At 38.5% G+C, this 16,585-nt stretch overlaps 1 protein-coding gene across 3 annotated transcripts in view; it reads left to right on the top strand.

Annotated features, from left to right (window-relative positions):
- Positions 1-4,991, top strand: part of LOC146506444 (transducin-like enhancer protein 4) — a 45,451-nt gene extending 40,460 nt beyond the window's left edge. For all 3 annotated transcript variants that reach the window (XM_085180491.1, XM_085180493.1, XM_085180492.1), the window contains one exon: positions 647-4,991. In XM_085180491.1, coding sequence (XP_085036617.1) covers positions 647-754 — 108 coding nt within the window. In that variant the 3' untranslated portion in view covers positions 755-4,991. The remainder of the gene's footprint in view (positions 1-646) is intronic.
- Positions 4,992-16,585: the final 11,594 nt, after the last annotated feature.

Here is a 16,585-nt window from a genome sequence, read left to right as displayed (position 1 = left end):
TTGAGGACCCAAGAGTATGACACAAAAGACAGATGGTAAAAAGCAAAAGATGAGCTTTAGTCACACAAGGAGATTCAAGGTTATAAAAAACAAGCACAGGGAGCAGCTGATGCAGAATCCTGGCCACTTACCGTTATTTCTAAAAAAAGACATACATTGGGACTAATCTGGTGCAAAACGGAATTGAGCAGCAGAACACCAAAGAGCTAAAGCAGTAGGTAATGTGAGACTGGGAGTAGCCTGCTGATGGGGCTGATTAGATGAATGAAAACATTTGAGAGGAACGGGGAAGAACAGGTGATGCAGCAGGTGGGAAACTCAAGCAGGTGATAATCAATTATGGGAATAAATAAACTGGACTGAATGAAATACTAGATTAAAAATAAAAAACACACAAGTGGGGGTGTTATTTCTAATTTTTAATAAAGAAAAATAAGAACTCTTAACAAGTAATTCTTGGGTATTCCTTGGATGAAATTACTTTCCTAATGAAAATACAACAGTCTGTATGACTGAACTTTTGCAGCTATTGTGAGTTCAACAACCTTCTGTGGCTTTACAATAACAAGAAAGTCGTGTGTCTGCGTAGCCTTCATCTTTCTCGCCCTTTTTATACATTTTCTTGCATCTTTTATTCCCCCGACAGTCAAAAGAATCATCCTCTGTGCTGAGCTGTGACATCTCCATCGATGATAAGTACATTGTGACGGGATCAGGAGATAAGAAGGCAACTGTCTATGAGGTCATCTACTAATAGCTGTGCTTGTTAAACAAGAAGGCCATCCTTCCATCCAACCGTGAGGTCTCCTTCATCTGTGTAAATTTTTTTATGTGTATAGGATAAACCTAAAAGGAACAAACCAAACATTTTCTTGGACCATGACTTCCTGACCTTCTGGCTAGTCGAGGATCAAAACCAACAAGCGGACCCAAGCACAGATCTTTTTGTTTTCCTTTTAAGTGACTTTGTGTTATTGTGAGGATGAGTGAATGCTGTTGGGCTGTTAACATTCCTTTATGTTACCTTTCACTTAAGCCTCTTATTTCATCTTTCTTTTTTCAGTGTGTAGACTGTAAAACAAGCGTTACTGTTCACATACATACTAATCTGCCTGTGGACTTTATACATACATGGAGGCTAAAATGTATGCAAACTAGGTGGCAGATCTGAGCTGTAGTGCTTCTAGGCTACTCTGGAATATCAACAGCCAACCTGCACACAACTAATGCTGATGGTGTAAATAAAGGGGCAACAATTTGGTTACTTTTTTGCCATTTATATTGCCATGTGTTTTGAGTCTGCAGCTGAGCTTTCTTCACATTTTGACATCCCCTCGTTATTTCTGTGCTTAACTGCATCCTGCAGATGTGTCGCCTTAATTGTGACGATGACACATTCATCCAAAGGGTGCAGGACACACAAAAATATAGCACTTGCGCACATGTAAATGTGTTTTTCAAGCAAATATATCAGAGGCTCCGTTTTTTTAAATGGTATCGAAATGTGAGGCAGTATATTCATCTTTAATTTGTTAGTTATGGCCAGTGTTGGGGAGTAACGGAATACATGTACCGCCGTTACGTATTTAAAATACAAAATATGAGTAACTGTATTCCGTTACAGTTACCGTTTAAAAAGGTGGTATTTAGAATACAGTTACTTTGTTGAAATAAATGGATTACACGGCGGTACTTCCCTGTTTCATATTGTCGCGGGTCAGGCCTGTTTGGGTTTTTTTTGACAGCTACGTTCTGTTGTTCCAGGTGGCAGCGTTACGGTTGCCATGGTTACAGGGTGACGCTCTCTCTCTGCGTGTTTCCTGGGTGAGAGAGGCCTTTTTGTTGTTGTTGTGCTAAGCTAATAGGCACTGGCAGAATGCTACCGGTATAGCTCTAAAGAATGTAGCATCATAGGCAGTGTAGTCCGTGCTGCAGGGAGAATGGACTGCCATACACGTTATGTGTCTGTGAGCGAGGAGGGAGAAAAAGGAAAAGTATGAGCTGTCATCGAGCAAAAACGGAGCTGGAAGCATGTAAATATAATAATAACCACTGCAGCCAAGAAGAGTGCCAGACGAGCCCAGTTGTAAGTAAGCTATTAAGACTGGACTGTACACCGTGTTCGTGTTTTCCTCCAAAAACAATAAGTTCTGTTGGAGCAACCTTTCAACGCCTCTCTCTGTCTCTCGCTAGCAAAGTGACCCAGACAACAAAGTAAAGCTAGTTTTCGGCTACGAGCCCGACACAGAACCCACCATATTAGCCAGAGGTCCCTTTACTACGGTTCGGAGCCGCGGACCTTCAGTAACAGTAATAAATCACAGCAATTGTACATTCATGTAGTTGTAAACAGCATGATAATATATTAAGTAATCCAAAGTATTCAGAATACGTTACTCTTATTGAGTAACGTAACGGAATACGTTACAGAATACATTTTGGGGCATGTATTCTGTATTCTGTAATGGAATACATTTAAAAAGTAACCTTCCCAACACTGGTTATGGCTTGAATTCATGTATAGTGTGTTATTTCATCACACTGATTTTTCCTTCTTTGGGCTATGAAGATATACACCTTTTTCTTTTTATTTTAAATAACAGTAAGAAAAAGCTTCCACCTGTGAAAAACATCAACAAATTTCATAACAATCTATCTAAAAAGGTTGTGTCAGACCCGCTTAAAATAGTACTGTCCATCAAGAATTAGTTTAGAATAGTTTATTATTAAACATGTTCATATATTCAGTTTTTTTTAGAGATAAGATCAATAAGACTTTCTGAATGCTAGATGCAGCCAGGAGGACTTAAGCCTGGCTCAGATTAGTATGGATACTCAACTATGCCTACTACAAGATATCTGGTCATTGCTGTGAGATTTTCAGGCAACAAGAATTTACACCTAAAAATATCTGGTAAAAGAACACTGCATATGAATATGCAAAATTTGGAGACAAGGGATGATATTTCAGGTACCACAAGCTTTCCGGTTACCATGTGTAGGTAGAATTGATCTATTACTCTGAGGAGACACTGGTTGCATATACATAAATGGTCCAAAGTATCCTATTAAATACAATCTAGAAACTACTAGCTGTAGTCTAATGAGATAATGATCATGGTTTTTGCTTCATTTGTAATTAATGGCTATACTGGATGGTCCAAACTGTTGGATATTGTTCCATCAGGTGATAAATGAAAGGGTTCCTAGACTAACAGAGTGTAGTGCTGATCTTCTAATCCATTCATTCCCAAACTTAAAAATGCTGCCAAACAATTTGAAATCTTAAAATATTGTGCGACCAGCCAAAAACAATAATCACAGCTCTCATCAACACATCAATTGAAGACAAAATAGGTATTTATTTAGGATTTTGTCTCTATTATTTCCATTACTCCATTTGTCCCTTTTCCCAACAATGATGAGTTAGAAAATACACAAAACATAGGTAGAATAAGCCAGTAACTTAATTCATCAGCTTGACTTTATGAGTATATATATGAGTTCTGGTTATGTTTTAAAATGTAAATATAGAATCATAAAATATGATTACAAATACTGTTTGGGGGCGTTTGGTTTAGGGCAGGCAAGCCCTTTCAAGACCCAATTGAAATACCTTTGAAGGCCACAAGGAGGCAGCCACAAACGCTTTGGGAAATCACAGCTCTGATCAAAATCTTTGCCAAAAAAAAAAAAAAGAACTGTTCCTTTAAATACCATTGTTTGTTTACCTACAGCATCATTTTCTACCTGTGTTCCTGAATTTGTTCTTGTAGTTCAGCTTCTAAGTGAAGTAAGAGCTGTTTGTGTGTGCGCGGGTGTGTGTGTTTATTTCTGTATTTTCGGCTCTGTGGGCACTGAACAAACTAACAGAATTGCCCTCAATGCCCTCTCTACTGACTGACTTTTGCACTGTCTCTGTCCCTTAGCTCGGACTTCTCTGGATGCTCGCTGGCTTCCTACTGATAGATTTCAGTAAAACTGATTTATTGGTGTTTGGAGGTCAGTCACTCCAGCCTGGATTTTCTGTTAAAACCTTTGGGAAAAACAAGTGGTCAGCGATGTGGTCTTGATTTCTCTTGGATTTACGTCTGTTGGCTTGTAAAAATAACACAGTGCCTTTACGCTATACTTCTGCCCTCCTTTTGTCCTGCTGCGTTCAGTTACATACGCAGAACTGAAATGTGTCTCCTCTATTGGAAGTGTTTTTGAGTGTCTTGGAACATTTAAGGATCCTTTTTAATTACAAGGATCATTTATCAACATTACTGCTGAAATGATCACAAATTTCCAGAACCAAACTTTATTTCAAACACTTGGAACACACTATTGACCAGTGGAGTTAACCAGAAAAAATAACTATTGGAGTTAAAAAGTGTTTATTCTTTGATATTTGTTGCTGTTTTTAAGCTTTAAAAACTTGTTTGTTGCTTGTAATTCATTTGTGTTATTACCTAGTTATAACAGTTATAATAATCAGTCCCACATCGCATTAATCTCCAGGAACGTAAACACAACACTATAAGTTATTAGCACAGATTTATGTCACCAAGATTCTAACCTATAATCATCCAATCAGGATGGATGCCAGCTTATCCTAAACAGGCATTTTAAACTTTCTTACTAAACCTAACTATCGGGAGGCATATGTTAAACAGTAATAATTTTAAATTTAGTGCCTAAACCCAATCTCTTGGTTTAGCTACTGCCAGTAACTTTTGTTAGGTTAGGTTAGTTTGATATGAGATTTTTAGTACTTTGGAGTAATTTGGCAACAAGAAAGATTGACTCGCTTTGTGGATGTACTAGTAGTGCCTGTCAGAATGAATTTGAAGACTATGAATGAAACTGTTCTTATATTACTCAGATCCATCCTGTACTATTGCTGAATTCATCTTTTTCCTTTTGAGATAAATGACATGTTGCCAGCAACGTATTTCTGTAACTCATTGTTTACGCTTTTTGCTCTCATTTCATGAAATGGGAGGGGGGGGAAAAAGAAATGTGACCACATTTTTTAAACTACTGTAAATGACTGCTTTACTTTGAAAACTGATAAAGCACTCATGCTTAGTGTTAACCTGCCTGAGATCTACCTACCTATCTTATTTTAATAAGCTCTTAATTAGGGATGTACTGATATATCGGCAGATTGTTTAAGGAAAAGAAAAGTTTAAATTAAATACATTATATAGAAGCATGTTGGCTATGTGGCAGATTGAAAGAAAGCCTTGTAATAAATGCACTGATCTGAATACAAAAAGACATTTTACAGTATGGTATGTTGAGCTGACTGGATTTGATACAGGAGAGACTGTATTGAAAATAATTTACTGTTATGGCTGTTTTTTGTTTGTTTTTTTACACAGACACTGTACATTTCGAAGGTGGTTATAAATATGTTTTTTCACATTCCTGTTTGCTAAATCCAGCTATGCTTTCTGATCAAAATGACGATTCATTCACTTTGCTGTCTTGAGTGCTCTTTTGCGCTTTCTGCTCTTGAATGAATAAAATCTGGTGTCACCTCCTTGTACTATCTTCAGTCTTCATCTAGATAAAACATTAAAAAGGAAAAAAAAAAAAAAGGAAATGCTCTTTGGTTGTAGTCGCTGTCATGTCAAGAGTCAAATCTGAATGTTACTCATCTTATCTGACTGCTACATGTTAGAAGGCTAACAAGATCTGGCACAGAAATGTTGTTAAACAGTAATGATGTGTAGAGCATTTAGCTTGACTGGCTATAACTTTACTGTAAACATGTAATTATTCGAGCTTACAGCAGAAACTTCCTGTTACTAGTTGAGCTTTTTTCATTCGATACAAAATGCCTTTGCTCTCTTTTTTCTAGTCTGTGCTTGAATTTATTAAATTACTGTGTGGACTGTTTTGTCTGAGCCTCTTTTACTGTTTAAGCTAGAAGTCTGTAGGACTTGTATCGTTTAGGTTCTATTTTATTACCAGATAACATAATTAATTGCAATTAAATTCCCCCCCAAAAAAACCACATTGTAGTTGCACTGGAAAAGCATCAGAGAAAGTGTAAGATTTATTGCTACATATTGCAGCAAAAGTATTAGTGGCAAGGATTTGAGAGATTTGGGTTTCTTCTGCCAATCAAGCAAGGGATCTTTCACTTGTTAGGTGAATGTCTATGGAGCTGCTATATTTAACGTATTAGGGACTATGTGAAATATAACAATAAGTAGATTTTCCCTACAATACATATGTTGGTGGCACCTTGCACTTTTGTATTGTACTCAGTCTAAAAATATTTTTTTAGATAAAGCAACCTAGAATAAGAAAATGTTGTAATTAGTTATACTTGTTAATACTAATGGGCATTAGTATTCCTCACCCCTAACTGTAACTATTCAGTGCAAATGTGAAACCCAGCCACCGCTTGTCTATACAGTGGGGCAAAAAAGTATTTAGTCAGCCACCGATTGTGCAAGTTCCCCCACTTAAAATGATGACAGAGGTCAGTAATTTGCACCAGAGGTACACTTCAACTGTGAGAGACAGAATGTGAAAAAAAAATCCATGAATTCACATGGTAGGATTTGTAAAGAATTTATTCGTAAATCAGGGTGGAAAATAAGTATTTGGTCACCTCAAATAAGGAAAATCCCTGGCTCTCACAGACCTGTAACGTCTTCTGTAAGAAGCTTTTCTGTCCCCCACTCGTTACCTGTATGAATGGCACCTGTTTGACCTCATCATCTGTATAAAAGACACCTGTCCACAGCCTCAACCAGTCAGACTCTAAACTCCGCCATGGCCAAGACCAAAGAGCTTTCGAAGGACACCAGGAAAAGAATTGTAGACCTGCACCAGACTGGGAAGAGTGAATCTACAATAGGCAAGCAGCTTGGTGTGAAAAAATCAACTGTGGGAGCAATCATCAGAAAATGGAAGACATACAAGACCACTGATAATCTCCCTCGATCTGGGGCTCCACGCAAGATCTCATCCCGTGGGGTCAAAATGATCATGAGAACGGTGAGCAAAGATCCCAGAACCACACGGGGGGACCTGGTGAATGACCTGCAGAGAGCTGGGACCAAAGTAACAAAGGTCACCATCAGTAACACACTACAACGGCAGGGAATCAAATCCCGCAGTGCCAGACGTGTTCCGCTGCTGAAGCCAGTGCATGTCCAGGCCCGTCTGAAGTTTGCCAGAGAGCACATGGATGATACAGCAGAGGATTGGGAGAATGTCATGTGGTCAGATGAAACCAAAGTAGAACTTTTTGGTATAAACTCAACTCGTCGTGTTTGGAGGAAGAAGAATACTGAGTTGCATCCCAAGAACACCATACCTACTGTGAAGCATGGGGGTGGAAACATCATGCTATGGGGCTGTTTTTCTGCCAAGGGGACAGGACGACTGATCCGTGTTAAGGACAGAATGAATGGGGCCAAGTATCGTGAGATTTTGAGCCAAAACCTCCTTCCATCAGTGAGAACTTTGAAGATGAAACGAGGCTGGGTCTTCCAACATGACAATGATCCAAAACACACCGCCCGGGCAACAAAGGAGTGGCTCCGTAAGAAGCATTTGAAAGTCCTGGAGTGGCCTAGCCAGTCTCCAGACCTCAACCCCATAGAAAATCTGTGGCGGGAGTTGAAAGTCCGTGTTGCTCGGCGACAGCCCCAAAACATCACTGCTCTTGAGAAGATCTGCATGGAGGAATGGGCCAAAATACCAGCTACTGTGTGTGCAAACCTGGTAAAGACCTATAGTAAACGTTTGACCTCTGTTATTGCCAACAAAGGTTATGTTACAAAGTATTGAGTTGTATTTTTGTTATTGACCAAATACTTATTTTCCACCCTGATTTACGAATAAATTCTTTACAAATCCTACCATGTGAATTCATGGATTTTTTTTTCACATTCTGTCTCTCACAGTTGAAGTGTACCTCTGGTGCAAATTACTGACCTCTGTCATCATTTTAAGTGGGGGAACTTGCACAATCGGTGGCTGACTAAATACTTTCTTGCCCCACTGTACATATGTAATGCTGGGATAACTATTCGAGTTAAATTACTAACCTGGAACGTCAATCAAGAAATACTGGTCTGCGCTATTGTACTGTTTTTTCTGGTGAACAATAAACAGTCAGGGAATTCCAGATGAGTGAACATCCTGTGTATTACTTTTGGTTCTCTAAATTGTTCTGATGGATGGACTGAGACTGGAGGACAGTCATTAAAATAGTTTTGGGGTTTATTCATTTAAAATTGCAAATGTCCAATGTAGACATAATTTTTGTCCATAAATCCATTTCCTTCCATTTATCCAATTCAGGGTTGTGGTTGGAGCCTATCCCAGCTGTTACTGGGCAACAGGCAAGGTACACCATAGATATATCTTTTAAAAGAATTAGTTGTGTAATGCACTGAGAAAGGTTAACTGACGCGATGTGGGATATACCCAAAGAAAGTGCACTCAAATTGTCAGTTTTGTTGAGTAGATTACATGGAATTGTTTTTATGACATGCGGGTCAATCACTTGTGTCTCATTTTAAACTGAAAATCTAAGCTTCAGTTTGCAGATTGTCTTTTGTTTAACTGATTTAACATTAAATCTACTGAAACAACCTTCCATATATTCCCATCTTTACATTTTAAAACCTGCTTCAGAATCCTCTTTGCACCAAACTGATAGAATTTAATTGAATAAACTGGTCAAATAAAGTATCCAGTGTGTCCACTGTTGCTTAGAAATCCCACATATTCACTGATTTTAAAGTATTCCTAGGACACAACCATCTATGTTCATTTTAAAGTATACTGTGTGCCCAAAAAATATATTTTACCAGAAAAGATCCTGATTTTGACTGGAGTGTGTAGCAGGCCTTCTCTACATCCATATTAAATGAGCTGCGAGAAACAAGGGTTTCGAGTGTTTTAGTGTGGCATTTTAGTGCAAACTGACAGGTCAGCGTCTCACTCTAACCTCCCATTGTGAACGTGCTGTGTTCACACAGTGCACAGCACTGGACTGCTAAAGTGGATTAAGTGATCTAAGTGAGGGCTGTGGAGGAGGACGCTCCACCATTACAGTGAATGATACTCCTGTTACAGCTCTCCAACCAGTACTTCACACAGCCAAAAGTGGGAGAGAAGGAGGAAAGGTGGGGATGCAATGTGGGAATGAGCCACCCTACTTCAACATTTTATATTAAGAGCTCTTGCAGCATGCAAATTGCCCACTTTCCTGACAGACACAGAAGCTGGATTAAACAAACAGGCCACACAATAGCAACATGGTGTTAGTGTCCACGTGGTGAATCACACTGTTGCTAGATATGGCTCATAAAGCAAGATCTACTTTGTAACAAAACTGCATATTTTGATATCTAAAAAAGGTATGTTTGTGACCACAGATTTACATTTATTCTCTTTCTAAAAACCGTTAGGATTCCAATAATCCGGGGGTAGACTAAAGGACGGGGCTGAATTTGATCAAGCGAAGGGCCACACACTGGATAACAAAACTGTGGTTACAGGTTTTAGTCTAAATTTTACTAACATAAAAGTAAAATCTGTCTAAATTATATGTTAACATTTAATTTATCACACGTCTTTAAAGTGATATCAGTGATATCACTGCAACCGAGTTAACAAGCTGTGCAGACTCACTGTAGTCATTCACCTCGATTCTGTTTCCAGCCCTTGCACCATATTTGCCCATGTGTGTCATAGTCTGTAGGCATAATGTTCGCAGAGTACCACTTAACAGAATCATTGCAATACTCTGCTGACTTTGCACTGTCAGAATTGCTTTAATCAACTCACTGTTTTACAGCACTGGCAGTACACTCTCAAAAATCTAGAGGATTATAGTAGCCGAGTGAATATTTACTGCAGTTCCAAACAAAGACTGTGAGGGTGTCCTTCAGGACACAGTTCACTAGAAACACTGTGCAAAAGCTCTGCGATCTACTTAGGAAAAGGGATTCTTTAAGCTAGCATCAGATAACGATGTTTAGCAGGATTAGCATTTTAGCTTTGCATGCTAAAGTTGGAGTTTTTAAACTGAAAGTATGTTGATGCTAATAAATTTTGCATATACTTTGTCAGAAACAAAGTTACTGAACATTTATTTTGTAAATTTAATTAATTTAATTTAAGTTTTAATTTAAACTTAAAATTTGAGAAAATCTAAAATTTCTTCTGAGTGTAACAGACAAGTCCTTAGTTTAGTGACAGTACAACGAACTGTAGCAACAGTTTCCTGAAAATGAAAAGTTATTGTAGAGATTATATCTCAGTCGGGATCAATCTATTACCAGACAAATCCAGAGTTCTTCTCTGTAAAAACAAAGGACATCAAATGACTTTGCCAAAACCCCACAGAAATGAAACTGTAGATAGATATCAAATAGATAACTGACATTAGCTCAAGATATAAACAAGGTATAAACATATATGCAGACAGATATGAGAATAAATAGCTCATAAAATAAACTTAAACCATACTAAATCAACTACACATGCCAGCTTTAAGAATTACTCTATGGTTTATTCATTCATAGTCAACAATTTATTCAGGCACAAAAGCTCTTATGGTTAACTTTAGCTTTTATTTTCATTTCTTAACAAGTCTCATCATCTGGATCATGTTCAATCTGAAAACAGGGGCAAACTTTAGCAGAAGTCCTTCAAAGTCCAGTGTGGAAGCCAGATGATCACAGGTAGGTTTGGTGGGTGTGTTACGCAGTCAGCAGCAATGTGCGTGCAAACTCTACTGTTTCCATAAGACACTGCATGTGTGTCTTTAGTCTTTTATTTCTCAGAGGACACCAAGTGCACAAAGGGTATAGAAATGCCAAAGTTTAGGCTTACTGGGATTATATCAGTGTTACTGTCTTTTATGGCCATGCATTTGGCAAAATCTTTGATTGTCATATCTGACTTACTAATTTTCATCTTATTCCATTTTCTGCCTTGCCTGTACCGTCACATCTATGAAAAAGATTGGATGAGACTACACAGGAGTCAGCATGTCCATTAACTTATCTGGGGAAGTAAATTTGAGAGTGAGTCTGTAATGAGATGACAGATTTGTAAGAAGCTTTATACTTTTGAGCGATTCAAAAGCAGCATTTCTCACAACAGCTGATGCTGCTAACAATTTCCTGCCCTGTTACAGGGTGGACTGATGATTAATTCATATCTCTGCCATCTTAACAAGGTTGTGCCCGTTAGTGGGCGAGAGGGGTGGGCATACTCCGCAGGGCTTTGATATCCTACATTCAAGGCTGTGTCACACATTAATGACTTCTTTGAGCTATGAAACGAGCGTCATTATCTCTTTCCAAAAAGGGAAAGATGAGAGATTTCAGCTCAACTTGTATAGAGACAGGGGAGGAATCAGTCATCATGTACTGACTATGTGTGTGTATGCGTGTATGTGAGATAGACTTGTAGTCAAGACCGCCTAATCCGAGACCAAGACAAGACCAAGACCAGAGGGTATCGAGACCAAGATGAGACCAAGACCAGAGGGTATCGAGACCAAGACAAGACCAAGACCAGAGGGTATCGAGACCAAGACAAGACCAAGACCGAGACCGAGACGAGACGAGACGAGACCAAGACCAAGACCGAGACAAAAAAAGTCTTTAAACTGCAGCCAGATGCTGCTTCGTTTACGGGTCTCGGGCATATTTATGTGTTTTTGCTTTCGCACAGCCCTCCTCACCGCTGTCTACTGTCTCACTCACTCACTCACTCACTGAAAGGACTGACGCATGCTCCACTTGACTGTTGCGTCTCTCACCCTCTCTGTTTTTCACATAATGATATTATCCTATATCCTCGCATGTGATTGGCCACAATATTGAGGGATTGGAGCGTAGCTGAGCCACTGTGTGAGAGCTGAGCAGCCAAAGGAAATTAAGTGGGGGTAGAAATGACTGAAAGATTATTAGGCTCTGTTTTGAGCTTTGTTCAAAAAAGAATGACTTCATATGTATATATATATATATATATATATATATATATATAGTTTTTTAATTAAGCAGCAAGGCAGAACAAAGTCGGGCCTGTATCAAGACACAGGGACTAAACCCCAATTCAACCAGACCCAGAACTGATCCAGAATTAAAACAGGACTACAACAGTAACCAAGACAGAACCAGAATCAGAACTAGATGATAGCAGCACTAAAAATCATCTTAGACCTGCACTACACTTATTTTTTAATTCTACCAAAGTACACTATTTAGATTCTGAAAAGTTTATATAATTATTCAGCCTTGTTGAGCAAACAAGCCTGCATAACTTAATAAATATAGAATTTTAAAAGTAACAAACGCTATCTAAAAAGATACAATAGGTACGAGATACATGTTCTGATGAGTTTTTGGCAAACAACCATTTGACTAACTTGTGTGTCTCACCTGCTCTTGTTCCATCTCTGTTCTGTCGTCATTTTCGTCGTCTCTCTCCCTCTCTGTTCCTCTCTCTCCCTCTTTGTGCTGACAATCAAGCCAAACACAAATATACAGTGGAAACCAGATATTTACATACTCTTCAGATAAAAACACAAACACTTTTTAATTGTAACATCAAATCAGACTAAATGTTTCTTTTTTTAGATTGATAAATATAAAAAACATATTTGTTAACTTTAAGAGTAAAGAGAGAAACTGTCTGTATTTCTTAATTGTAAATGGCACCAAATTGTATTCAAAATTGAGCCACACTTATGGAGCTCCACAATTCTTTTCCAGAATTCTTTTCCAGGTGTTTTGGTTGACATCTCTTGATTTTTCAAAGAAACTTTCCCATTTCAAAGAAACAGGCTCTGTGTTTTGCCTTATATGCATCCACAGCTGTGCCACCAATTTACCCACATGGACTCTACTAACCAATCAGAAGCTTCTTAAGCTCGGAATGGAATCATCTGGAGTTTTCTTAATTAATCTTAATTAACAATAAACTTAGTGTATATGTACTCGTACATTTGATGAAAGTGATTAAAATAGACAGCTCCCTCTTTTTATTCTGACATTTAACTAATTCAAAAGACATTGCAACATTTATTTATCTAAAACAAAAGTTTACTCTAAATTGATGTTTAACAGTAAAAAAAAGGTTTTATGTTTTCTCCCTAAAGTGTATGTAAATATCTGGTTTCAACTGTGAATATACTGCTGTGTATTGAAATTCCTCTTGTTTTGCATAGATATACTGAACATACAACAACAACATACAAAGCATAATATATAAAATAACATCTACCTGAGTTTTTTCTTTGAAAGAAGCTCCTTATGTCCATTGTTGTGTTCATCAGTACACAACTGAAACCGATTTAGAGAGTTTGTTTAGCCGTGGAGGGTAACAACTGAAAATATGAGATGTAAGCTAAGACTCTCTAAAAAAATCAGCATTGTCGTTCGGCTTTTTATTTATCCATTTGTTGATTCACTCGAAGAGTAAGTAACGCAACCAAGTGATCAGTTTGATATCAATCTTTTGTGATACACCGTCATATTTACATTATTAGTTCAGTACGAATGATTTCCGTTGGTACCTGGTCAAACTTAAGCTCTCCTCTGCAGCAAACTCGCAGGCAGCAGCTTCTCCCCCCTCGCTCACATGGGTGCTGTGCTCAGTCGCCTAGTGCCAAAGCTCGGATCATACCAAAATCAGGGGGAATTTAGGACGGTGCGCTCTGTGCTTCGTGTGTTGTTTTTGTTTTATACAGTTGTCAGTCAGGCATCTAACAAACAAATTACACTCCAAAAAACCCCATGCTTCAGAAAAAATGACCCGGGCTTAAGCCCAGTAAGACACCCCTCGCTCCGCTGATGGTTGACTCCAAATCTCCCGAACACTATGTCGATTTGAGAGCGCAAGACCGAGACAGCGAGACCGAGACAGCGAGACCAAGACAAAAGTCCGTCGAGACCAAGACGAGACCAAGACCACGTAAAAGTGGTCTCGAGACCGGTCTCGAGACCAAGACCGGTCTCGAGACATCCAACTCTAATGTGAGACACTTGGGCATAGGAATTGGACCTGAGTCAGAGGATGGAAAAGGTAGATTTTGGTGTGTATAGATCTACATAAACCAATCAAGTTTTGGAGGAAAAACATTTAGCTACATGAGCCGAGGGCAGCACAGTGTAGAGGTTAGCACTGTCACTACTGTTCCCTGGGAAAGCACAGGTCCTTCTGTGTGTGTTTTCATGTTCTCCTGGTGCCTGGTCCAAAGACATCCATGTTTGATTCATTACTGACTTTACATCAGCTGAATGTGTGAATGTACGCTATGAAATGAGTTGTCTGTTTTCAAGTGTTAGGCCTGTGACAGACTGACGGTCCATCAAGGGTGTAGCCCACCTCCTCCCTGATAACAGTTGGGATAGGACCCAACCCCCCTGTGACCCTGAATTGGATGAGCATAAGAAAATGGATGGATGGAAGATAACCTTGATATCTCTGAGGATCATATTGCATCTGCATCTTTTAGGACTGTAATCAAAATCACACCAAAAAAAAATCAAAGTTCAACTTAGTCAAATATCTGATTTATAACTACCTCAGAAATGATGCCGGAGCGTGCTTGAGTGACCTTCCTGTTAGTTGATAAGGTGGGAGAATTTACATCTGTATCATGAGTTGGTTCATGACTTGAAGTATAATTCCAGAATAATTCATTTCAGCTGCTGCTTGAACTGCCATAGAAGTCTAATCACTCAGAAAAAAATGGACTGGTCAGGGCAAAGTTCAGGCAAAACAAGGATAATGGTGGCTTTTATTCAAATATACCAGGAAGCAATTCCAGTGAGTCAGCATGAGCAGAACCCTGACCCCAGCTCACCTGAATGGAACCAGCTCACCTAATGTTATTATCTGCGCTTTTCTGATTAGACTGTGAAAAAGTAAAGACAGCTGTAGCTTTTTATCTAAAACCAATTTGCTTGTGTATTGAAATCTTTCAGTGCCCAATCTTTGGATTTGTGCAATATGCTGCCAGCAGGAGGTTAATCATTGTGATTTTGAAATAAATAGCTCAAAAACTGGAGTATCCCTGGATCCATGAAGGGATAAGCTGCAGTACATCTGATTATTCCACAATGTTTCCTTTAGATCAAAATTTCAATCTCATAGCAGATTTACCACCCAAAACTTTGTGGTTTTAGAGTGTAAAACAAATATAATAAAAAATATCAGTATTAAAAAATTAATCAGTTTCATGCCTTCTATTTTTTTCCTTTTCATTTGCAATTCAGTCATTTTTCTAAACCTCTCAGCTATCAAAATGTTTTAGCTTTTTCTTTTTTGCTTTACTTTAAAAGAGGCTTTTCATGCCTCTACATCTATTCTGTCACTTCACGGCTGCTGCTGTGAAGAGTTCAAGGGTCACGGAAAAGTAGAGAGAGCTGGATGAGTGAGAGGGTTTAAGTTCACACGGAGAGTGGAGGATTGTATATTCCCTAAGAAAACAGGAGCAGTCATTTGAGTGGAGGTCATGGACATTTCCATGCATACTGATAGAATAGGTGGGAGCGTTGGAGGAGAAAGGCCTCTTAAAACCAAATGAACTAAAAGCTCTTGGTTTGAATGCTCTTCAGCCCGTACTTTACTCTACCTCGAATAAAGCACTCAGGTCAGAAGGGATGCTTTTTGAAGCTTTTAGGCTAACTCCCATTCCCACTTAAAACCAACTTTAGTTCCCATTTCTAAACAAGGCAAGGCATTTTCCCTGCATTGGTTTCAGTATTACTTTAGCATGTTGTAAAAGACCAATTTGTGGCCACAGTTTGTGAAATGTACAGTGCACACCTTTTTAAGAATTTAAAGATGTGCATTCTGAATATGCCATTATTCATGCACATATGAGTCCAGTTCACATTTAAACAAATGCACATTTAATACCAACAGATCAGTTACTTTCTGACTTTTCTCAAAGAATTGTATATTTTAACCTGCATAATTGTGTGAAAGGCACAGTTCTCTAATATACAAACACTTTTTGTAAAATTACACTGACTGAATACATTTCCTAGACAATTTACCCGATTGAAACGACTACATTATTACTCTAATGATCATCCTAACAATCAGCCAAACTGAAAACTTCCCGTTTTCAACTTAAGCACCTTGATGGACGAGTTGTTGTGATTTGGTGATATATAAATAGAAATGAATTGAGTCTTCATTTTAAAATTGGATTTTTTGTTTTCACAAGGAAGACAGATCCCCAGAGTGTAACTGTGTAAATAATGTACAAGAAGAGTAAGGCAAGCACACACCCTCATGTAAGTTCAGCTCAGCTGTAGTGCTTTTAAAATCCACATGATGGCAGCTTTGACGTGCGATGCTCTGCTTGGTCTCATGCTTTCAGAGAAGAAATATCAACAGAAGTTTGCAGTTCTAGCCCTTGGAGCCGATGCATAATTTTTTAATTTTTTTATTTCCATCTGAAAATGGATCTGCAAAAATTTATTCAGAAGCCGATTTACAACCTTGAGGAAAAATTTACCAACTTAGGCCTCTATGGACAATAGATAGTTGAGAAAATGTTTAGATGGGTGTTTTTTGTTCCCATCACAAG

Source organism: Neolamprologus multifasciatus, chromosome 12 (assembly GCF_963576455.1).
Source record: "Neolamprologus multifasciatus chromosome 12, fNeoMul1.2, whole genome shotgun sequence".
Lineage (NCBI taxonomy): Eukaryota > Metazoa > Chordata > Actinopteri > Cichliformes > Cichlidae > Neolamprologus > Neolamprologus multifasciatus.
This window is presented reverse-complemented; position numbering and strand designations above follow the sequence as displayed.